Genomic DNA, 25,450 nt, shown 5'->3' on the forward strand with positions numbered 1-25,450 from the left:
ACATCACCAAGAGACATTGTTTAGACAATGACTCAATCATATAGGGCTGTTATGACCCATTCTAGCCAGGATCCAGCTTTCCATCAATATCTGAAGTCACAGGAGAGGGTTGGTTTTGATTTCCATTCCACCAACCTTGAGGAATACAACCAGCCTTCCTCTCTGTGGGAGTTGGATTCTGCATTGTCCGTAGCTCGTGATACTGTGCTGAGGTGTTAAAAGTCATGGGACAGTAATATGTACATACATGGATGGTGGTAGTATCATCTACACAAGATATAGAAGGGCAGTGCATTGGCAGAGCTGTCATTTATACTCAGGTGATTCACATGACAAGGTTTTTGATGTGATTATGGCCACACAGTGGGGATTAACAAACTTTGAATGCCGAATGGTAGTTGGAGCTAGACGCTTAAGACATTCCATTTCAGAAATCTTCAGGGAATTCAATATTCTGAAATCCACAGTCAAGAGTGTGCTGAGAATACCAAATTTCAAGCATTACCTCTCACCACGGACAATACGACCGAGAGCAGTGGTGTTTGCATAGTTGTCAGTACTAACAGACAAGCAACGTTGTGTGAAATAATTGTAGAAATCAGTGTGGGACATACAATGAATGTATCCATTAAGACAGTGCAGTGAAATTGGGCATTAATGGGCTATGACAGCAGGTGACTGACACGAATGCCTTTGATAACAGCACCTGGAGCATGTCTCCTGGGCTTGTGACCATATCGGTTGGACCTTAGATGCCTGGAAAGCTGTGGCGTGATCAGATGAGTCCTGGTTTCAGTTGTGGCCCAGACTTGACGAAGTCGTGGACCCAAGTTGTCAACAAGGAAGTGGTGGCTCCGCAATGGTGTAGGCTGTGTTTACATGGAATGGACTGGGTCCTCTGATCCAACTCAGCTGATCATTGACTGGAAATGTTACGTTGGGTTACTTGGAGACCATTGGCAACCATTCATGAACTTCATGTTCCCAAGCAACGATGGATTTTTTGTGGATAACAGCTCACCACCTCACCAGGCCACAATAGTTTTGATTAGTTTGAAGAACATTCTTGATAGTTTGAGTGAATGATTTGGCCACCCAGATCGCCCGACGTGAATCCCATCGAACATTTATGGGACGTAATTGAGAGGTGAGTTTGTGTGCAAAATCCTGCATGAGCAACGCTTTTGCATTTATGGATGGCTATAGAACCAGAATGGCTCATTAATTTTGCAGGGCCTCCCAACAACTTGTTGCTGCACTACACCAGGAAAGAGGAGGTCCGACAAGATATCACGAGGTGTCCTATGACTCTTGTCACATCATTGTATGTTGGACCCACGGTCAAAGGAAGGTCTTCCTTCTGTGTTTTAATGAAATTTCCGTGACAGGAGACTTTCCGAAATTGTGGGAAAAACATATTTTAATCCCAGTTTTAAAACCAGAGGAGGATAGGACTAACCCAGGTAGTTATCGTAGCATTAATTGGTCAAGCTGTGTAGGAAAGACACTTGGAGAGTAAGGTCAACCAGTGCCTAGTGTGGGTTCTTATAACCAGGTCCCTACTAAGTCACTCCTAGTGCAGGTTCAGGAGGTATCACTCCACATTTTATAACCTTACCCTTCTCCAAAGTAGTAATTCGAAAAGCTTTTGTCCATAAGAAACACGTGTACAATACTACCTGAAGGCATAATAATTTGCTGCAGTTCTATCAGTAGGCGTTCTGTCAACACGTACTCGCTTTCACATGGTCCTTCCTCCCCGACAGGTATTTTTGATACAAGATTTGAAATGTCTTGTATGACGATTTTAAGCAGGAGAATGGTGTTCCACGAGGGGTCATTACAAGTGTCACGGCATTCACCATTGCGATCAGCAGTATTGTGTCTGCAGTACGGTGTCCTGTACTGTGTTCCCTGTTTGTGGACGACTTCTCCATCTTCTGTGTGTCCTTCAACCTTGCAGTGACTATTTAGCAATTGCATTTGATGATCAAGCAGTAGGAGGAATGCTCTAACACCACAGGTTTTAAATTCTCTTTGGAGAACTGTTTGTGTTGATTTGAATCGCCCCTGCTCTCTTTTTAATTTACACATTTTAAAACGAGGGATTCTGTCCTCAGTTTTAAGGAAAAGACTGGCTGCACTTTTGATGAGAAGCTAACGTGGGCGCCACATCTTAAGGAACTAAAACTTAGATGTCTCAAGTTTGGATGCATCAGTCGTAGGTTTTGGGGAGCTGACAGGGCACATCTTCTTCAACTTTATAAGGCCTTTGTGTGACCCTAGCTTGAATATTGATTCCAGGTTTATGGATCAGCAAGTCTTTCCTACCTTAAAAATTCCTGATGTGATTCATCATGGTGGTACTAGGTTGTCAGCAGGGCTTATTGCACGAGTCAAGTTGCTAGCTTGTGTGCAGAGGCTGGTGAGCCTCCACTGTCTATTGTATGTAAGCCAAGCATAAAGGGCTTCGTTCTTTCCAAAATCATTAACATTCATCTTTGTTGCACAGCCACCACAACCATTCCCTCACTGCCCACAGGCATTGAGGCCATTTGGTATCTGTGCAAGGGAGAGCCTTGATTGACTGCAAGTTGGGGGGGGGGGTCATTAAGGGGTCGTTTAGGTCCAAAATTAGTGGTGGAATATGGTATCCCTCTGGCTACTGCACAGGTGTAGGTTAATTTTTGGACTGGCTGCTTACAGGAAGAATTGGACACCAGGCTGTGTTTTTAAAATTCAGTTTAAGGAGATTTTACATCGCCACTCAGATTTTATTACTGTTTAGTGGATAGGTCTAAGCCGGCGGATTTTATTGGCTACTCTCTCATGTTACACCTGCATTGTCCTCAGGATAGGGCTCTTAGAGCAGTTTTCATTTAGTACGCATAATGTTTTGCTGTTACCGAGCAAGGTGGTGCTGTGCTTAACACACTGGACTTGCATTTGGGAGGGCGACAGTTCAAGCCCATGTCTGGCCATTGTGATTTAGGTGTTCCGTGATTTCCCTAAATCATCGGTAACCAGTGTGTTACCGACACAGTTGTCAGTAAGATTTGTTTTAATTGAGTGTGTTTTATATGATGATGTGAGGGCTAATCTAGGTCTCCCAAAGGACCTGCCTTCTACCTTAACTGACTATGAGGCAAGTGTGGTTCGTGTTTTAACATCCTGTGTAATGTCTGGGATTCTTCCCAAAATATTGGATGTGAGATTTTAATGTGACATAGAGTGACTTGGGCACTGATTATTTCTAAGTAGTCATTCAGCCACAGTCACCTGTCCCTTTTTTAACTGTGTCTGGACTGATGTTTTATCCTTGATTTTAACTAGTTTCGTCAGACTTTTATTGAGGGCTTTGCTGATGCTCGCCTTATTGTGATTGTCTTTTCAATTCTTGTGTGTGAATGCAACTTGGTTTTCCAATTTGTTATTATTTTTTTAATAGATTTTCACAACATTTGTCTTTATGTAATTCATTTAAGGGTGCTGATCACCTCGCTGTTTAGTGCCCCCACCCACAAAAAAGAATTAATGTGGGACATTCGTAGGAAATGCATTATAGATAGATTGAGATCATGGGATTTTGAAGGAAATGGTAATTTTAATATTTTGATAAATTACTAGTCTTTTAAAGAGCTATAAATTGAGAGGGCAGGGAGACCTGATTTGAGTCTGCCACAGGACCTGCTGCTTTCTATCTTAACTAATAATGAGGCGAGTGTGGTTTGTATTTAAACATTCTTTGTGATGTCCAGAATTCTTCCCAAAATATCGGGTGTGAGATTTTAATGTATCATAGAGTGACATGGTCACCCATTATTTCTAAGTAGTCACCCAGCTGTGGAGTAAATGGCAGTAGTTGCAACACACCAGGCGAGTGGCATACACTTTCAAACAAATCACTCTCTTGCCTGATTCTGACAAATGTGCAATCACACTTTTGAAATACACTTGATTTATTCACACCAGATCAGATTACTTTGAGCACTGGTTCAGCACAGGATACATTGATACGAAGGTATAAAATGAATAATATTAGGAAAAGAATAGACTGTTACTCACTGTAAAGATGATGGGCCATCCCTGTGGTGAGTAGCAATCTACCCCTTTGCTAATGTTATTGATATTCCAACCTTGAGTTTCCAACATGAAAAATGAAATAGGTGAGATCTGATGATATCAAAAAACTACTGCAATCGGGTCCACATTATCTTACCAAGAACAAATTAAGTTGGTCATATGTCTAGCAGTGCATGTAGAGCAGTTTGCAAGCAAATTATGTACACTAATATAAAAACATTATATTGTGCACAAAAAAGAAAACCAACTACTTATATCTCAACCAGTAAATTAAAGCATTCAAATCTCTAACTCTCGGTTTAAATGTTAAAACATTAACTCCCGAAAATACCTTACCCAGCATTTTGCCACCTAAATGATCTTTCCAGATAGGCATCCACTGACAAAGACCCTGAAAACCCCTCCATGCTCTCATCTTGGTCACCAACTACTCTAGTCAAAAGTACATCTACAGTCAACCACATTTTATCGCACTCATTTATTCTTAACATTTGAAATATATCTGTTGAAAATCAATTAGCACAAATATTAAATGTTCTTTCATTTCATTCATAATTTTTATAAAATTCACTTTCTTACTATTTATTAGATTATCATGTCACTGGAATCGATGCACGCTAGTCAAGACACTTACTTTATTTACTGCTACAATATCCACACTGCATTATTCAAGTGTCATATTTTATAACACTAATTTCCAACTTTTCATACAGTAAACATACACTCAAATTTTATTCTTGTACCGATAATTGCAGAACCTTAACTGTTTCTTTGTGGATGATTTGCCTTGCCAGACAAGATTAGTATTTATGTTTTTTGTTTATAACAAACTAACTTATTTTATTCTGTTATTGATATACTTAGTTTCTGAGTCTTATGCAGTGACAGTTTTGATTTTAAGAGCATTGGCAACATATTGTGTTGGCACTTATTATATTTCCAAATCAGTTTCTCTTCCTCTTGTTGGAAAGTTCTTGGCAAACTTCCCCACACTACACACGTTCAGTAGACGACACAGTGCCGTAGCTGTGACATCTGTGTTGTTCGCACTACTGTTGCCCGTTATCTTTCGTGTTTATTAATCCTATAGATTCAACTTCTTCCATTGAAATCAGCAAAATAAATAATCCTCTTAAAAGCAAAAATTCTTAACCATTTGGTAATATTTGAAGTAAAACATTAAAAGCATGTTTTTTTCTGTTCTGTCTACTGTACTGAGCCATATATTTAATGCATTTAGATACCTTTCCAGATTTGCTAATGTATGCCACTGTTAGACCCTGTTTGATAAAGATGTTACGACAGATATTAGTAACTCGACTTGTTTCATAACTTCTGTCTCAAAAAGCTTCCGGAAAGATAATATATTTGAGAATGATTGAGCACATTTGATAAATATAATATTCTAAGTCAATGACAAGTTGGCTACCCAAAGAGTCTCTCTACTGAATATGCTATCTACCATTTCACAGACTGTGTAGTAAAATAAGGGGTGTACATAAAGTCCAGGAACACATTCAATTATTTATTGCACAAGAACTAAACGTTGTACAGGTGTCATATGCATTGCATTTTGAAGAGAAACTCAGAATGTTTTCCTTTACAAACATTTGATATATGAACCACCAGTGACCCAGCAGACATCAATATGGGAATTGAATTCTTGCCATACCCATCGCAGCGTGGCATCGTCGACTGTGGCAGTCGCTTCCTGTATTCTCTCCCGGAGCTCTGCTACATCATGTGGTAGAGGCGGTACATATACCAGAGCTACCCCACAGAAAAAAGTGACACGGAGTGAGATATGGTGATCGAGGAGGCCATTTCATGAAACAGCTATCCCCTTCTGTAGAACAGCCAATCCATCGATGCAGCAGCTCCGTGTTCAGGTACCCACGAACTTTACGATGAAAATGGGGTGGAGCCCCATCCTGCTGAAAGATGAATGGAGAGTCCGATTGCATTTGAGGCATCAGCCAATGCTGCAACATGTGCAAGTAGGAATATCCAGTGTCAGTGCTCTCGGCAAAGAAGAATGGCCTGCACAGTTTTCAATGTGACAAGGCACAAAAAACATTTACGTTTGGGGAGTCACGCTTAAATTCAATGCATTCATGTTGATGCTTTGTACTCCAGATTCGACAATAATGCCTGTTCACTTTCCCATTAGTGTGGAAAGTGGCTTCGTCGCTAAAAATTAATCAATCAACAATGCCATCCCCATCCTCATCAGTTGTTAAAAAAAAAAAAAAAAAAAAAAAAAAAAAACACGCGCTTGTCTTTGTCGTCGTCATTGAGCTTCTGCACTAGCTCCAATTTGAATGGTTTCATAGACAGCTTCTGTCGCAGGACTTTCCACACTGTCATTGGAGCCATTTTGGGTTCATGGGATGCACGACGCACCAGTTTCTTTGAGCTCCTTATGAATGTCTCTCGTATGCGCTCCACATTCACGTCACTCACACTGGGATGCGTGCTTGTCTTTGCCGGGCACAAGCAACCCATCATAATGAATTTTTTGTGACAGTGGTAAATGACCTTTCTCGTTGATGGCTTCTTACCATACTTGGTTCTAAACACCCATTGAACAGCTGTAGCACACTTATTTTTGTTGAACTCTAACACACAGAAAGCTCGCTCTGCACTTGAACTCGCCATGTTTGCTACTAGTGCTGACTGTCAGCAAATTACCAAACTACGCTATGGCACTATACGTGGAAAAATAACTTTCAGGGTTTCTCTTCAAAATGACGTATGCATGATATCTGTAGAATGTTTGGTTTCTGTGCAATAAATAATTGTAAGTGTTCCTGAACTTTATGTACACCCTGTATTCATCTGCTGTAAGTTTTTTTGGTCTATCATAGGCATTGGACTATGCAAATCACAACATTCTTTCAAAGAAACTTAAAATTTATATCTTCTGAGGTATTCTAAATAAGTGATTCAATTTGTATTAACTGATAGGAAGTAAAGTGTCATGCTAGTTAATTAGCTCATGTAGCCCTCTTGATGAGTGGAGACAAACTACTACTGGTGTACCCTGTAGTTCAACTCCAGGACTGCTGCTATTCTTGCTATACGCAGAGTGTTTGACTGTTATAGTTACAGACAAAAGTAACAAGCAGAGGACAATGAAACAAGCAAATAACCCAATAAACATAGGTCCAGAAACCAATGGTTTTCCCAATACAACATATGCATAAGTGCAGTCATGTTACAACACTGTTAAAGTCAAAGGGTCTGTTTATGCTGCAGCTTCACTGCTGACTCATCACTCTCTGTTAGTTGAGTACATTACTTTCATTGATGTGAAGTGAAGAGGAAAGCTGAAGCGACTAATCACAGCTGAAGCTTTGGGCTGTGCTGGCAATACATGAGCAGCAAGGCTGCAGCATAAACGTGGCCTTGTGTTCCGTGTACAATTTTCTACTGTGAACAGCAAGTACAGTGCACACATGCACCATTTGAAATGGTTGCCATGGCTCCACACACGTTTTCAAATGAAGAAATGGCTGACATCCATGTCATACATGGTCATTTTAATGTGTGTGTGTGGGAGGCAGCACAGTTGTATCACGAAGTGTGTCAACAGAGATGACGGCCAAGCAGCAGAGTATGTGTTAGTGCCCATCAGTTCCTATGAGAGACTTGTTTATAAATAAACCCAACATGCAGGTGGGCTATGAATGGAGGAATGAAAATTGCAAATGGATATCCTGGGCACAAGTACCAGAAGGACTGCTGCAGCAATATGTATTTCACCCTCCACCATATGGCAGATATTACATGAGGGACAGTTGTACCCATATCATATGCGAAATGTATCATCCTTGGCTTCAATTGACTTTCCACCTCATGTTATCATCTGCCAGTGGATCCTTACACAATGTGAGAATGATCCACATTTCCTCATGCCTTTGTTATTTGCAGACAACTCATGCTTTACCTGAGGCAGTATTATGAACATCTACTACATACACATTTAGGCTTAAGAGAAGCCACACACTACCACTGAAAAGCCACATAAGTGGAGATTTTCCATAATGTTTGGGCAGATCCTGTAGGTGATCAGTTGATAGGGTCACATTTCCTATCTGGCCTACCTGACTGAATAGTCAGATACCTTGTATAAATGACTGTCTTCATTAGTAAAGTAGATGGAATCATTGTAATCAAGCCCAACAGTGCCACAACACCTGACGCAGCAGTAAATGACTGTAACTTACAAAAAAACACAAATTACTCAGTTCTGCAAAAGACAAGATTGATGATGGTACTTGCCAAAAACAATACAGCATGAGGGAGCAGATATGTGTGAAACTGATTTTTCCAAATTTGTGGTGATTTTTCCAAATTTGTGTGTGTGCTTATTGACCAGAACTTGAATTAGAATCTCATATACAGATCTCCTCAAACGTTAGTAGATTCCATTATATTTGCTCCATCTGTAGGTGATTTTGATGGTGAAAGCATTAGAATATTAGCTTACTTCGTGCACTTCTATTCTTTGATTTCATATGAAACAATTGGTACATATCCACACCTGGACACACATTATTTGTTGCATAAAAACATGCTATAAGAATAATACCCGGTGTCCATCCCAGAATTTCATGAAGTCAACTGTTCAAAAAATTTGGTGTACTAACAGCAGCCTCACAATACGGCTGATGAAGACTCAAGAACAGTTTTTAAAATAATTGTAGCATTCATAAATATATCACTATGAGCAAAAATAGCCTCCAAGATCCACAATTTAACCTTTCTCTTGCACAGAAAGGAGCGAAGTAGATATTGTACTTAAATTTATTGGCTTTCAGTTCATGCCCATGCAGCCACCTCAGCAGTGGGAAGACGATGTGACAGTGTGTTTGAGACAATTTTCTTGTCAGTAATGATGATCCAAATGTTAGGACTACACAAAACCCAGTCCCCAAACGGAGCGAATCTACACAGCCATAAAGATATTTGACCACTTGCCTAGAAAATTTATTTTATGTATAAACCTTACTGACCATTCCACATCAAATCAAGTTATTGTGAATATGATCCACGGAACATGCAAAAACGTGAACTGAGCTAAACTTAGGGCATGGGAGTTCATCAAATGGAGATTTTGCCCAAGTGTAATGCTATTCAGCTGTAATTGTTGTAAAGGTTTTTTTTTCATATTAACTGTGCTTGTCACATGGATCATTTGGTTGGTGTTTTCATTACAACACTTGTGTAGAATATGTGATTATGTGAAGATCCTCTCTCCTGTAACCGCCTTTCTGGGACTGTATTGTCAAATGTGGCTTGTAAGGAAATAATGAGTAAAGCACAAAAAATCTGATTTAGAGATAATCAACAAAATGTGTATAGCACTTATACAATAGCAGTATAAAATTTGGGGCTCTCCACACAAACACAAAAACTAGATAAGTTTCTTGTCATATATGTGTTTTTATTCTATGTTAGTAGGTTTAAGACAAAAGATACAAAATTTGAAGAAAATGAAATGTTCTGTGTGCAGTGGCTTTAACATAATGATGCAAAATTCATCATGCCCATTTTTCACTCATTTCACAAGGTTGTCAAAAAAACCACTTATTTTCCTCTTTTACAAATGGGATCACTTTAGCTAAATCACTTCTCTTTTCTTCAGACAACCAAGGTTCACTGAGTAGTGTTCCAAGCTGCACCTGTTGAAAATCAGAAGGCTGCACATTGCTCATCAAGATGCAATATTCCTTGAGCTTTTCAGTTGCTTTGAAATTCGACCAAACTTGCAGTACTCCTAGCCTTCAACAGTCAGTCTGATCCACTGTCCTTTTGAAATGTGTCACGTTGGTGAAATTCATATATTTTTCAGTAGCTGACTTAAAGTCGTAAAAATCTGCACTGTGATTGGTGTTGTATGCTTAGCTTCAGTGATGAGGTGAACTAAACCTTTTGGAACTTCGCATGCAGTTAGCCTCTTTCTTTTCTCAGTGTGAACAAAGTCACAATCACAAGAAGTAAAAGGATGTCCTTTCACAGAAACTTGTGTTCTATTTCCTTTAAGTAACTCTTTACTGTTAGGTAAACCCAAAGAAACATTTTATTTTGTTCTGCCCACAGCAGTTGTCACTCCATATTATCAGTTTTTTACACATAAGTTTCAGTGTAAAGGATTTGCACACACTGGAAACAATTTCATTCCCACACCTGCCACATATGCCTCGTGTCAGAGAAACATGTGACTGGTTTGATTACCACAACGTGAAATAAAAAGTTGTAATTTGATAGAGGCCGTAAATAGTACATTTCACTGTGCCTTAATGAATGATTTCTTGTAAATCCATTGCAGCTGTACATGCTTCAGAGTTAGGCCCTCGGCTCTTGGTTGTGTCAGCTTTCATGGAATCCATAGCTTTCTTTGATTATCAGTAATTGAGTTCTAACTTCAGTTTATTGTCTTTATTATTGGTGCCACACCTCAATTCGTCTTTAAGATCATGGCATGTAGAAAATGGGTTGCTTGACAAATGCTGAAATTTTAGTGTGGGGAATTTGTCTTCAAAGACTTTAGCATAGAAGTGGTATGTGATTTTGGTGTCTACATGTTGTTTTATAAATTCCTTGAATAAACTGAAAACAGTTAGGTCTTCACTTAAGTATAACATTTTTAAATCAGGATATCTAGGTATTTGCAAGTAAGTAAATGATTCCATGCAAGCAGTTAACTGTAACCTCATAATAAGAATGATAATTTTTGTCAATAAGAAGTTCATTTCAATTATAAATTAAATGCATTGAAATTCTTGAACATTACTTATGTTCATTCCACACCTTATAATAAATGTTAAAATGACAGTGAAGGCCTACCTAGTGCTTGGGAGCCTCTTTGGCTGGAATCACAATATTGCCTTTTCGAGTATATTCCTTTCCTTCGATGTGTAATTTCTTCCTTTCACTTTGAGCACTGCCTTCACCTGTCTTCTACCATTTTCATGCAGTTTTCCCTTCCATTTTGCTATATTGTGTATTATGTCTCTGCAGTAATTACTTCAGCAATGTGCTATTGTTGAGAACAAACCACAGAGCTGCTTCAGTTGTCAGTAATTCGTACAGCTTGGCTCCAAGACACTAATAGAGAACAGAGTGTTGGCACATGAATCATTATTTAGACATCAGTGTTGGTGTTAGACCCAAGTGCCATCTTGAAACAGATGTAAACACTTTTTCTGGCTGTTCTGGCACTTGTGTCAGAATATATATAACTGACTTTTGTGTTTATAGTGAAACTTCACTATTTCACCATTTTTGGGCACTTGCCTATTCTGTTTTACAAGGGGGGGGGGGGGGGGCATAGGGCAAGCAGAACCATGTCGTCTACTTGAGATTTCACCTTCCTTCAACCACACTTCATATATACCCACAACAGTAGCATGTGAACTGCCAATGATTCACTGTTTAAGAAATGCTCCTTCTTAAATGACAAACCATAACAGCCAAAATTGCTTGTGTCTGTGAACTTCCCCATTTTCAGCTGGTACCATTGCTAGAATGATTCCTCATTTGTCTCTGCTCTGCTTATATACTTTATTTATCACATTATGTACCCACAGTGCCACCAAGTGGCATTCGATCTTGCAGTGAACATTGGTCATATTGTCTTGTCTCATCAGTGTAGGCATTTAAAATAAGTATATATAGCACCATTGTTATCATAGGTGAGATTTAAAAATTCAGTGATGCTGATACTATAGTTTTGCAGACTCATAAGACAAAACATACAGTGTTAGAGTAATATGATGTCCTTTCCTTCATTCACTGGAACAACAGTGAGCTTATGTCTTGGCACTATCGTCATGCACAGAAATGAACTATATTACTGTGATTTGAGGGAGAGAAAGTTCAGAACCAAGAAGTAACTGATAAGTTAAAACCTTGATTGGTAAAATATTAAGCAGTTTAATAAGACAATCTAGTATTAGATATGAGTAGTGAGAGCAATAAACTTACCTGATTTGGGTTCTTTAATAAAGGAACTGCAGGAAATAAAGTGTGCATCAACATGAAAATGTGTCCAGATTGTTTTTCTTTTTTGCAGCGGATCTTCGTTTAACAATAGAGCCAAAGGACACAGTTGTCGTTTTGAACGGTACAGCTATTCTTGATTGTGCTGCTGAGAGTTCAGATGTGACTGCGGTGCCAGAAATCAAGTGGAGAGCAAACGGTGACCAGCCTTTGACATTTATTGGAGACACACACAGGTAAATTTTTAATTTTTATGTTTTTTTCTTCTTTTACAAAGCAGTTAAGTCTTCATTTTACTCTTAGTGCAGTGAGAAAATATGTAGTTAGATTGGTGTTGGTGTGTGTGAAGCAGGGCTAGTGTGTGATGTCTTCTGTGTCAAAATAGACGGAGACTGCTTTACAGTGATGACAGTTTGCTGCCTATCTTAGTCCAGCATGGTGTGCCCTAGCTCATTTTTCTCCAACTAACTGGCAGTGCTGAGACATGCTTTGTATGGATGTACTGTTTCTTCTATTAATTCTCTCTCAAAAAGTCCTGTATGCACAACATATCACTATTACTGTTAAATTGTAATTCTATCTAGCTTATCTGGAACTGATATTTCATCACAAATATGATGCACTAAATTTTTGTCTCACCTGTATTTGCAATGAACACCATTTCTAGTAGGTGGAACTGTTGCCATACAAATGTTGTTATTCTGTGCAATGTCTAGTTTTCAACTTTATCCTCCTTGAGATGGGGACAACACGTTTTCAGCATTCGTAGTATACTTTCATCAAGTAGTAATTGTTTCTTCTCCTTCAATTCACACACAATGAACACTACAATGGCAAAACAGCCATCCTGAATCTATAGTTACATGAGAAAACGCACATGATGTGATATGCTGTCTCGTCCTACGGAGCATCACCCCAACTTGCAATGTTACAACTGCTCACCAAAGTAAGAAAGCATAAATCGATTTGAGATTAGCTGAGTACCTGGTGTTGCATGAATGTGTATTTATTCCAGTTCTATTAGTCCCTCCCTCCCTCCCTCCCTCCCAAGTTTGGCTGAAATGGAACTAGTGGTTTAGGAACAGATGTGCAACATACAAACAGGCATACACTTTTATAATATGTATTGATTATGCAAGCGCAAGTGATGATCTGTTACAAACATGCATTGGACATACAAACAGATCAGGGATAAAACAATTATTATGCTCCATAAGAGAAAAGAAGCTTGTCGTAACCCTTTCATGACCAGCAGGACATATGTGTCCCACCTGCAAATTTATTTCCCAGAGCTCGCAGGAATATGAGAGTCCCACATCTGTGTGGTGCTGTGATCTAGCATTGAATGTATCAACTGTTTGCTACCTAATGCACAAGATATCAATTGATTGTTTCAGTTCTTCATTGTTTGCATTGTGTTTTATCGGTTTAATGTAATTTTTTTCCTGTTTGCAATAGATAACTCAGCAAAGGTATTTATTGTCTTTTTTTATATTGTCTATTAGAAATATAGAGAGGTGTGCACATATGTATTAATAAACACGTGTAAATTTGTTCAGTAATTTTGCCTTATGACCAGTGTGTGTAGAGAATTTCTATTTGTACCTTTTGTTCATATTTGTGTCTAAACTTTTACATTTATATTTTATTTGGTGCTATAATCTTATTTTATTTCCCTTGACTTGATATGAAATGGAAAACTCCACAAATTCTTGGTTTCTTTTTTGTGATGAATGTTTGCCTTCCCCTTCTCTTTACATTTCTCCCAAAACTGCCGTACAAGAGCAAGGTGAAAAGAAAGTTGGTCACATTTCCCCCCATTATTACAGTTCCACCTTATGAAACTGTTTACTGTTGCAGCATAAGGAAAATGATGTGACCAGTTGAGTGACCAACAACCAATAGCATAATTATCTTTCTCTCTGCTGGTCGGACGTGGTCTACAGATCCTGTGATAGATGTGTAGTCTGTTACGGATACCGAGCAGTATATAGCTGAAGTTGCCCCATCTCAATAATTCTTGTGATGAATCTTATATCTTTTGGGTGGTGGGCAGTTGACAAACTGTAACTGGCTCATCTTGCCATTTTATTGCAGATACACACACTTTTGTATGGGTGATGATCTGCACTTATATGCAGTTGGAAAACATTTTCCAGCAAAGAGCACAAAGGGGTGAAGCAGAACTCGGAAGCAAGAGATAAGGACTAATTTCATATGTAGCCACTGCAGAGTACTACTATGTTGTCAATCATGTTTTTAAAAATTTCATAAAAATGTTAAGCTGTAAATAAATTAATTTGCTTAATATAATAAGTATACTTACTTTTGTAAACCCTTATCGCCAGATTTGTAAAGGCCTCGTCGCTACTGCTGTGAGAGCTGAGTTGCCACTGTTGTTACTGTAGGCCGAGTTTGTGAGTACGTGAAACAGCTTCTGGTGCAGTACACCACCAAGACAATTTCTCCCTGCCACTATTACATTGATATGCCCCAGGGTGAGGTATCAGGATAGGACAACACAGGTTCTACAACACTCCAACAAATTAGTAACAAAGTCACACAAATGAGTTAAAAGTTTTACTTGTCCTTGTGACTCATTGAATAATAAAGTCTGCAACACTGCTTGTAATACAACACAAAAAGGGTCTACAATGGCTAAGTGCTAATAATCGTAGCTAAACTTCAAAGTACATAGCAAATGTAATTTACAACAACTGTCTGTTCACGTCTAAGAGTTCGCTAAATGATGTTCCCTGTCTAAGTCAGCCCTGGATGATGATCTATAACCAAGTGAGCGAGAGCTGCTGTTCTGTCTTTTGAGTAGGCTTTTGTGCATTGTTGTCCAGTCATTGGCATATTGTACTTGGTCGGCAGTTGGCCGAGGCGAAGGTGGTATCTTCAGCTTCAGTGCTGCCCGTAACACTGGTGGAACTCACAGAAGTGGCGAGTCTCTATGGCACTGACACCAGCTTGCATCTTTGCGCCTGTGGCGCTTTTTTCCTGGCTGTGTCTTGTTTGCATGACACAGCACTTACTTTCTTCTTATTGCAGATCCTAATTCCTAGTAAAAAAGTTAATTAAGTGGGACATATACGTCTCACTAGACTCGTGGAGGGATGAGTTTAGGGAAACATTTATCCTTCCTTGAGTCCAGTGGGGTATGTATGTCTCGCTTAACAGTAATTATGAAACTATTAACAACGGTCAAAATTTAGAAACCAGGCCTGACTCAGTATCCCTTCCAAAAGCAGGACTCCAATTTTTACGGTAATATGTGAAAGTTTAATTAATTTAGCCATGAAAAGAATAAGAAACAGTAATATTTTGCAGATGGTTAAAAGTTTCACGGAAGAACAAAGTAACTACCAGCCTTTGTAATGACTATCAGTCTCTGAGTGAAATATCACAGAGCTGTTTATTTTTATAACATCATATACTTCATAATTAAAATTGACATACAAAAATTTGTCAACACTGCCATGAATATTGCCAGCTAAAAAATTGAAAATTTGACAAAAACAAAACAGTCTCCAAATTATTCTCAGTTAGCAGTTAGCATAGTGATTCTAAAGAATTGTCCTGATATCATAGACTAGGTTCGAATCTAGTATGCTTCATTTGTCCAAGAAGAGGTTCTCTGCTGCACAGAAATTTGTTTCACTAGCCATATTAGAAAGTGAAACACAAAACAATTTTCTCATTGAAATAGATAGGTTTTGAAATAGTCTACAGTTCCATATCTATCATTCTAGCAGATCATCACTGTCATCACTATCCGTTTGTGTTGAAGCAATTGATTGGGTATCAATTGGTCCACAGTGTAGCCATTTGGAAAACAGAAATCATTTTTTGGCTGGTGAGTGTGGCTGACTCTATGTAGATTACCCTAAATAAATATTTATGGTTGTCACAAAAACAGTAAGTTATTACTGTCATATTATAATTCTATACAGATTATTTGGAACTGATATTTCATCACACATTTGACACTCAGAATTTATGTCTCACCTGAATTTGCAGTGGACACCATTTTTTAGTAGTTAAAAGTATGCCTAGGAGTCTTTTGTGGCAGCATGTCTGAATAAAATCTTGTTGGTATTTCAAGCCGAGTCAATTCGAATAAAATTTTTGAGCTTTTGATGGCTCTCTCTGCCACTTTTGTCAGAAGTGAAACTACTGACTGGTGGGGCTGGCATGATTTTCTGCTTATATAGTCATGATTACGGTCACTAGCACCAGAGATGGCCAAAATGATGTGGGTGTGGAAGGTGAGTTGGACAGATCATAGCAGCTGCGGCCAGCCGCAGGACCAAGTGACGTCAGGTGGCGCGAGGAGCGGGTGACACATTTGAGACTGCTGCTCCTGCCTCCCCACAAGTGTTAAGCATCCATTATTGCTTCATTTTAGCATCCAAAGCCCGCTCCCACCCTCTACTTAGCGTGTACCCGTGGTCTCTATTAAAACTGTTGCTATTCATTCTAATCTCAGCTTCCTCTTTTATTATCGAATCTCACTATGTGGTCACATGAGTCAAGACTCTCGTGTTCGATTTTCATACTGGTCTTGTGGAAAGTGAGTGCATCATGTAATGTTCTGTGAAAATAATCTTGTGGCAGCAGGTCTGGGCTCCTCAGATTGCTGCTGAACTGGTGTAAATAAATCACTCGATATGCTAAATCTGGCCTTGTACCTGTTGCCAAGTATTGAAGACTTCCAATTGTATTTCTGTATTCTGATGCAGCCTGTTCCGTGAGCTTGCCTTCATCAGACACATTTTATATCTTTACGTTCATGACAAGAGGAGTTCCCACAGAGTTGCAGTTTTCCATTTGGAATTCCTTTTGCACATGTTGTTTGGTCTAAAATCTCTGTTCCATCTAGTGTCATAACTTGAATTGACTGTACATGTTGCGCTACTCCAAGGTCTCTTACATCAAATCCAGTGCCTAGGATATTTCATTTTCTCTACTTCGCTTTTCTCACCATACAACATTATGTCATCTGCATATACAGTTGCTATGAGTTCATGGTGTAGGTTATAGTAAATGCATGTGTCAGCTACTGATCGCAGCATTCCTTGTTTGTGCAGGAACTTGTGGAGTGTTTCATTCCACCTTCTGCTGCCGGGCTGATGCAACCCGTAGATGCTCTTTTCAAGTTTGCAGATCTACTTGCCATTATGCAATTCCTCTTGATATAGGAGTGTATGAATAAAAATGAGAACATTCTCCTGAGAAGGTTCTCAGAGCAAAAGAACATTCTCTGAGAAAGTTGTCAGTTATGTATGGATAGGTCAGGAGTCCAATACACGCAACATGCGGCTACACGGGTAGCAGGGGTTGTGTGGCGTGGGCTGGGCGGTTTTTTAGGTTAGATGGCCTTGGGCAAGTACAGAAAGGGCAACAGCCTCAACGGGTGCGGGGCAAAGTCAGGACATGCGGGGACCAAGCAGCAATCGGTATTGTAATTGTCAACTGTCGAAGCTGCATTGGTAAAGTACCGGAATTTCAAGCGCTGATAGAAAGCACCGAAGCTGAAATCGTTATAGGTACAGAAAGCTGGCTTAAGCCAGAGATAAATTCTGCCGAAATTTTTACAAAGGTGCAGACGGTGTTTAGAAAGGATAGATTGCATGCAACCGGTGGTGGAGTGTTCGTCGCTGTTAGTAGTAGTTTATCCTGTAGTGAAGTAGAAGTGGATAGTTCCTGTGAATTATTATGGGTGGAGGTTACACTAAACAACCGAACTAGGTTAATAATTGGCTCCTTTTACCGACCTCCCGACTCAGCAGCATTAGTGGCAGAACAACTGAGAGAAAATTTGGAATACATTTCACATAAATTTTCTCAGCATGTTATAGTCTTAGGTGGAGATTTCAATTTACCAGATATAGACTGGGACACTCAGATGTTTAGGACGGGTGGTAGGGACAGAGCATCGAGTGACATTATACTGAGTGCACTATCCGAAAATTACCTCGAGGAATTAAACAGAGAACCGACTCGTGGAGATAACATCTTGGACCTACTGATAACAAACAGACCCGAACTTTTCGACTCTGTATGTACAGAACAGGGAATCAGTGATCATAAGGCCGTTGCAGCATCCCTGAATATGGAAGTTAATAGGAATATAAAAAAAGGGAGGAAGGTTTATCTGTTTAACAAGAGTAATAGAAGGCAGATTTCAGACTACCTAACAGATCAAAACGAAAATTTCTGTTCCGACACTGACAATGTTGAGTGTTTATGGAAAAAGTTCAAGGCAATCGTAAAATGCGTTTTAGACAGGTACGTGCCGAGTAAAACTGTGAGGGACGGGAAAAACCCACTGTGGTACAACAACAAAGTTAGGAAACTACCGCGAAAGCAAAGAGAGCTCCATTCCAAGTTTAAACGCAGCCAAAACCTCTGACAAACAGAAGCTAAACGATGTCAAAGTTAGCGTAAGGAGGGCTATGCGTGAAGCGTTCATTGAATTCGAAAGTAAAATTCTATGTACCGACTTGACAGAAAATCCTAGGAAGTTCTGGTCTTACGTTAAATCAGTAAGTGGCTCGAAACAGCATATCCAGACACTACGGGATGATGATGGCATTGAAACAGAGGATGACACGCGTAAAGCTGAAATACTAAACACCTTTTTCCAAAGCTGTTTCACAGAGGAAGACCGCATTGCAGTTCCTTCTCTAAATCCTCGTAGGAACGAAAAAATGGCTGACATCGAAATAAGTGTCTAAGGAATAGAAAAGCAACTGGATTCACTCAATAGGGGAAAGTCCACTGGACCTGACGGGATACCAATTCGATTCTACACAGAGTACGCGAAAGAACTTGCCCCCCTTCTAACAGCCATGTACCGCAAGTCTCTAGAGGAACGGAGGGTTCCAAATGATTGGAAAAGAGCACAGATAGTCCCAGTCTTCAAGAAGGGTCGTCGAGCAGATGCGCAAAACTATAGACCTATATCTCTGACATCGATCTGTTGTAGAATTTTAGAACGTGTTTTTTGCTCGCGTATCATGTCATTTCTGGAAACCCAGAATCTACTATGTAGGAATCAACATGGATTCCGGAAACAGCGATCGTGTGAGACCCAACTCGCCTTATTTGTTCATGAGACCCAGAAAATATTAGATACAGGCTCCCAGGTAGATGCTATTTTTCTTGACTTCCGGAAGGCGTTCGATACAGTTCCGCACTGTCGCCTGATAAACAAAGTAAGAGCCTACGGAATATCAGACCAGCTGTGTGGCTGGATTGAGGAGTTTTTAGCAAACAGAACACAGCATGTTGTTATCAATGGAGAGACGTCTACAGACGTTAAAGTAACCTCTGGCGTGCCACAGGGGAGTGTTATGGGACCATTGCTTTTCACAATATATATAAATGACTTAGTAGATAGTGTCGGAAGTTCCATGCGGCTTTTCGCAGATGATGCTGTAGTATACAGAGAAGTTGCAGCATTAGAAAATTGTAGCGAAATGCAGGAAGATCTGCAGCGGATAGGCACTTGGTGCAGGGAGTGGCAACTGACCCTTAACATAGACAAATGTAATGTATTGCGAATACATAGAAAGAAGGATCCTTTATTGTATTATTATATGATAGCGGAAAAAACACTGGTAGCAGTTACTTCTGTAAAATATCTGGGAGTATGCGTGCGGAACGATTTGAAGTGGAATGATCATATAAAATTAATTGTTGGTAAGGCGGGTACCAGGTTGAGATTCATTGGGAGAGTGCTTAGAAAATGTAGTCCATCAACAAAGGAGGCGGCTTACAAAACACTCGTTCGACCTATACTTGAGTATTGCTCATCAGTGTGGGATCCGTACCAGATCGGTCTGACGGAGGAGATAGAGAAGATCCAAAGAAGAGCGGCGCGTTTCGTCACAGGGTTATTTGGTAACCGTGATAGCGTTACGGAGATGTTTAATAAACTCAAGTGGCAGACTCTGCAAGAGAGGCGCTCTGCATCGCGGTGTAGCTTGCTCGCCAGGTTTCGAGAGGGTGCGTTTCTGGATGAGGTATCGAATATATTGCTTCCCCCTACTTATACCTCCCGAGGAGATCACGAATGTAAAATTAGAGAGATTAGAGCGCGCACGGAGGCTTTCAGACAGTCGTTCTTCCCGCGAACCATACGCGACTGGAACAGGAAAGGGAGGTAATGACAGTGGCACGTAAAGTGCCCTCCGCCACACACCGTTGGGTGGCTTGCGGAGTATCAATGTAGAATGTAGAATGAGGGAGTTATTTCTTACTAATTCCTCCAGGGAATTTCAAACACATCAGGGAAATGTCAGTGAAATTTGGAAAAAAAGAAAGAAAAGAAAAACACTGGAAAAATCTTGTTTTTGTCTCAGTAGATGAAATGGTTTGTTTATTGAGGTATTGTGCATCGTCGCTGGCTGGGTGCAGCTGTGTATGTGTGCCGCTTCCCTACTCACTCATTCTTGCTGCTTCTCCCCTTTCTGTTGAACCCCTCAGCTTGCAGTCAGTGCTGCCACCACTTCTTGTTGCTAGCCTAGCAGCTACCGATGAAAGGCATGAGGAGTGATTTGTTTGGATCTGGTTCTCAGTGACTGTAAATGCAGCGGCCTTAGACAGTGGTCATGTGTGCACGTGTCCAGACCGACATACCCGGTGGAAAGCCAGGTACCCTGTTTTTCGAAGACTGGCAAGGACCAGGCCGGAGGAGGTGCAGCAGAGTTCTAGGTTGGTGCCCATGGAGGAGCTCTGCGGGGCTGCGTTCTCCCATCGATGTGGTCCGGTATGCTGTCAGGAAAAACGTCAACGCCTCCTCCGCAGGAAATTCGTACACATACTTTTTCATCTGCGTCTTAAATGTGCGCACCATGCGCTTGGCTTCCCCATTCGATTGTGGATGAAAGATGGGAGAATAAACGTGCTGAATACCGAAGCGCCTACAAAATTCCTGGAAGGTCTGCGAAATAAACTGAGGTCCATTGTTCGATACCAGGGTGACTGGCAGACCTCCCACAGAAAAGATTTTTGCGAGTGCCTGGATTGCAACTTCTGAATTGGTTGAGGAGCAGCGAACCACATATGGGAATCGGGAATAAGCATCAATGACAATGAGCCAAAAGCCATTGAGAAACGGGCCTGCAAAATCTATGTGGACACGTTCCCACGCCTGGGTTGCAGGTGGCCATGAAGAGAACGCTGACCTGGGTGACGCCTGTTGGCTCGTACACTGGGAACAGGCGGCCACCAAGTGCTCAATTTCTCTGTCAATACTGGGCCAGTACACGTGTCTGCGAGCCAAGGTTTTAGTACAGGAAACACCCCAGTGCCCCCCATGTAATAATGTGAGGACCTCCCTTCGCAAACCTGCAGGAACAACCACGCGAGGAGCTGTATCATCGGTAACCAGAAGGAGAACTCCTTCCAAGACTGAGAGGCGGTCTCGTAGAACAAAATAATTACAAAGAGGGTCCGAGGCCCGGCCTGGAGGTCGGGACGACCACCCCTGCTGAACGAGGTGAACTACTTGCCGGAGAACCAGGTCAACTGCCGTTTCCCTGGCGACTCTAGAACTAGTGATCGGGAAGCCATGAATCGCTTGGCGGGACGCCACATCCAAAGGAATACACGTAATCTCCTCCCGATCGAACTTAGGATCCAGGCCCACCGGAAGACGGGAAAGAGCATCGGCATTGGCATGCTGTCCGGTAGGGCAAAAATGAATGTCATAATGGTACTTAGAGTGGAACAAGGCCCAGCGCTGCAGTCTGTGGGCCGCCCTATCCGGAATCTGAGAGGTGGAGCCAAATAACGATATTAATGGCTTATGGTCAGTGATTAACTGAAATTTCGTGCCATACAAGAAAGGGTGAAACCGGGTAACATCGTAGATAATAGCCAAAGCCTCTTTTTCCACCTGGGAGTAATGGGCCTGTGCGGAACTAAGAGTTTTAGATGCAAACGCCAGTAGCTGCTTGGAGCCATCCGCGTTGCGATGGGCCAGGACCGCCCCCACCCCATACTGCGAAGCATCTGTAGCCAGGACCAACGGCTTATTGGGGGTCAAAAGTAGCCAAACAAGGCGCTGACGTGAGGAGGCCCTTCAACAAGGTGAACGCTTGCTCACATGCAGGCGGCCAATCAAAAGGAACACCCTTGCGCAGAAGGCAGTACAGGGGGGGGGGGGGGGGGTATGGTGGAAGCCCTGGGAATGAACTGGTGGTAATAGGCAATCTTGCCAAAAAAAGCTTGTAACTCCTTCAGCGAAGCGGGCCGCGGAAGGTCTGGGAATGAACCGGTGGTAATAGGCAATCTTGCCAAAAAAAGCTTGTAACTCCTTCAGCGAAGCGGGCCGCGGAAGGTCGATGATACCTTGGACCAAACTTCCTAGCAGCTGGACGCCATGCCGAGAGATGGTGTAGTCCACATACTCAATGGACTGTTGGAAGAAGTTTGACTTATGCAGGTTGCAACGCAGGCCCACAGACCTGAATTTGAGAAAGAGGGTTCGAAGGTTGTGCAAGTGTTCCTTCATGTTGCGGCCTGTGACAATTATGTCGTCCAGGTAATTAATCCAATGAGGGATTGTCTACATGACGTGCTCAAGATAACGCTGAAATATCGTTGGGGCACTGGATATTCCGAAGGCCAACTGCCGTTATTGGTAAAGGCCAAACGGGGTGTTGATGACCGCCAGCCTTTTGGAGTCCTCATCAAGTGGTATCTGAGGATAAGCCTCCGAAAGATCAATTTTCGAAAAATATTGGCCTCCCGCCACGTCGGAGAACAATTCATCAGAACGAGGCAAGGAATAGGTGTCCACCACCAATTTGGAATTAATGGTGGCCTTGAAATTGCCACAAAGACGTAATTTTCCTGAGGGTTTCCTGACAATAACGAGGGGCGAAGCCCTCTGACTAGAAGAAATGGGAAGAATGACCCCGAGGGCTGTCAGCCGGTCCAGCTCTGCTTTTACATGAGGGCGAAGAGCCAAGCGGATCTGCCTCGCGCGTAGAAAACGCGGGCGAGCCAATGCCTTCAACGTTAAGTGAGCTTCAAAGTCTGAAACCCGCCCCAGACCCTCCTCAAAGATATCCTTGAAGTCAGAGATGAAAGATTCCAATGATTGATAGGGAACGTCTTCGGAGACCATCTGTATGGTGTCTGCGATAGAAAAACCGAAAGCTTGAAAGGCATCCAATCCAAAAAGGTTAGCAGAAGTCGCATCACTGACAACAATAAAAGTAAGAGGCCGAGTGACTGATTTGTAAGTAATGTCGGTAGTGAATTGACCCAATAGGGGAATGACCTGTTTACCATAACTGTGGAGACGCCGGTAAACTGGCGCCAACGGGGGCGACCCAAGGTCGGAGTAAGTTTGTGCATTCAACAAGGAAACTGCCACGCCCGTATCTACTTGCAGTTGTAGTCGGCACGACCGAACCGACACCTCGATAAAGAGCTTGTGTGCCGATGCGTCGGGAGCCTGGCCCGATGAAACTTCCTGGATGTCAACGTCCGTGTCCTCTGTACCTGCTTCTTTTGATTCTTTTGAGACTGAGCAGCAAACTTTAGCAATATGTCCTTTTTTATTACATTTGCGACAAACGGCCAAATGCTGCGGGCACTCTGACCGATCATGATGTATATAGCACGACGCACAGGACGGTAACGGGCCGGCGGCTGGAACTCTGTTTACACACCGTGCGGGAGCGGTTGTAACAGCTGGATTGTACCGCTCTCACGTTGTCCACCCTGGACGCGGACGCGGCCATGTCGCCCTGAACCGCCGCGACGTTGCACCACGCTTCCAACGCCCACGCCCGGTAAGACTGATGGGGCTGTTTCTTGCATTGGTAGAACTAAACCCTAGCCGCCACAACATGAGTGCGGCGGTGATAATATGAAGACAGCAATGAACACAATGCGTCAGAAGACAAGGACGAGGATTCCTGCAATGGCGCTAGCTGCCGCAAAAATTGATACAGTGAGGGAGATATCCAAGACAAGAAAAGAGCACAACATACCTCTGCATCGGCAACATGATATGCCTGGAAATGCCACCGAAGGCAATGTTCATATGCGTCCCAATCCTCCGCCTCTCTTCGTACTGGGGAAAGGGAGGAGGGAACGGCGCTGGAGTAGACTGTGTGGAGGGCAACATCGGAAGCGCCTGTGTCATGGCTGCCATGAGCTCATTCTGCTGCTTGGCCAAAACCCGCACTAAATCCTCCATGCCGTGGATAAGCTGCGAAACTGGAACAATGATGCAATACGTGAAAGAACGACCCTACTCATCGCCAATTGTGTATTAACACGATTCACGTCTTCCGTCACACTTCACATAGTGTAGACCGGGAACTGTCTGCTAGGCATGCCCGATGTCAGACTTACTGGGCATGGCCCGTGCTGCCTGAGTTGTTGTTCCGCCGGCAGAGGGCGTGGCCGAATTCTCGCGTGCCCTCCGGTGGACCGGACTTTACTTGCAGCAACTATTGTCCGTGACGCGCCGTGCTGATGTGCGCCTCCCGCGACCTTTCAGGTGGCTACTGCAAAAGTAATAGATATAACACAGTGGGTAATAACCGACAATAAAGAACATAGTAGAATCGACATTTTATTGGCAGTCACTTACAGTCTTGGTTTACACATTTCTTCCCAGCCTTATACACTTCTTTCAAGAGGTCTACTTTTTTTAAGGTTATTTCTGAAATCAGTGAAGGTATTTTAAATCTGTCTTGCGACTCCAAGGAAATCCGTGTGTTTGTCGCCAAATGTGTTTTCTTTTATTGAGATAAAGTATCATCAGTGGTCTTAATGAAACATAACCATTTGGCTTGCTTTCTCCATCTTAAAAAAAAAAAGTACTTAAGATTTTTGCTCACCTCAGGAAAGGCCACCTGCTTGCAAGTTTTTTTGAGGTATTTTCTCATTTGCACTATTGTTTCTTGTACCATATCAGCAAAGACAGATAGTTAACTTACGTCTTAACTTACCTTTGTCAGGGAAAAATCCAAAAACTTGTCTGGAAACCAGGGAAATATCAGGAAATTTCACTTGGGGATACTTGTGGCAACCCTGACATCTCATTTTTATTGTGGTGCAACTTTGATAAAATTTCTTTGAATCTTTCTCAATTTGCATTACTTGCAGGAAAGGGATTATGAAGTACTGATGCTTTTGACCAATAGTCACTGATTTTTACCTTCTTCACAAGGCACTTTCGAAATATTTCCATGAGAAACAAGTAATTATCGTAAAATTTTGCCATCTGCTCTTTCCCCAAACACGGTTGGAGTTTGACTTATTTTATCTTCTTTGCTGGACTGTTATTGATTCAGCCTACTGATTTTTAATGTTTTTTTTT

The 25,450-nt window shown here is 41.6% G+C and overlaps 1 protein-coding gene across 1 annotated transcript in view; it reads left to right on the forward strand.

Annotated features, from left to right (window-relative positions):
• LOC124721776 (neogenin) overlaps positions 1-25,450 on the forward strand; it is a 236,504-nt gene that overhangs the window by 20,124 nt on the left and 190,930 nt on the right. The window contains exon 2 of the mRNA XM_047246889.1: positions 12,164-12,326. Within this exon, the coding sequence (XP_047102845.1) occupies positions 12,164-12,326 (163 nt within the window). The remainder of the gene's footprint in view (positions 1-12,163; positions 12,327-25,450) is intronic.

This window comes from Schistocerca piceifrons, chromosome X (assembly GCF_021461385.2).
Source record: "Schistocerca piceifrons isolate TAMUIC-IGC-003096 chromosome X, iqSchPice1.1, whole genome shotgun sequence".
Classification (NCBI taxonomy): Eukaryota; Metazoa; Arthropoda; class Insecta; order Orthoptera; family Acrididae; genus Schistocerca; species Schistocerca piceifrons.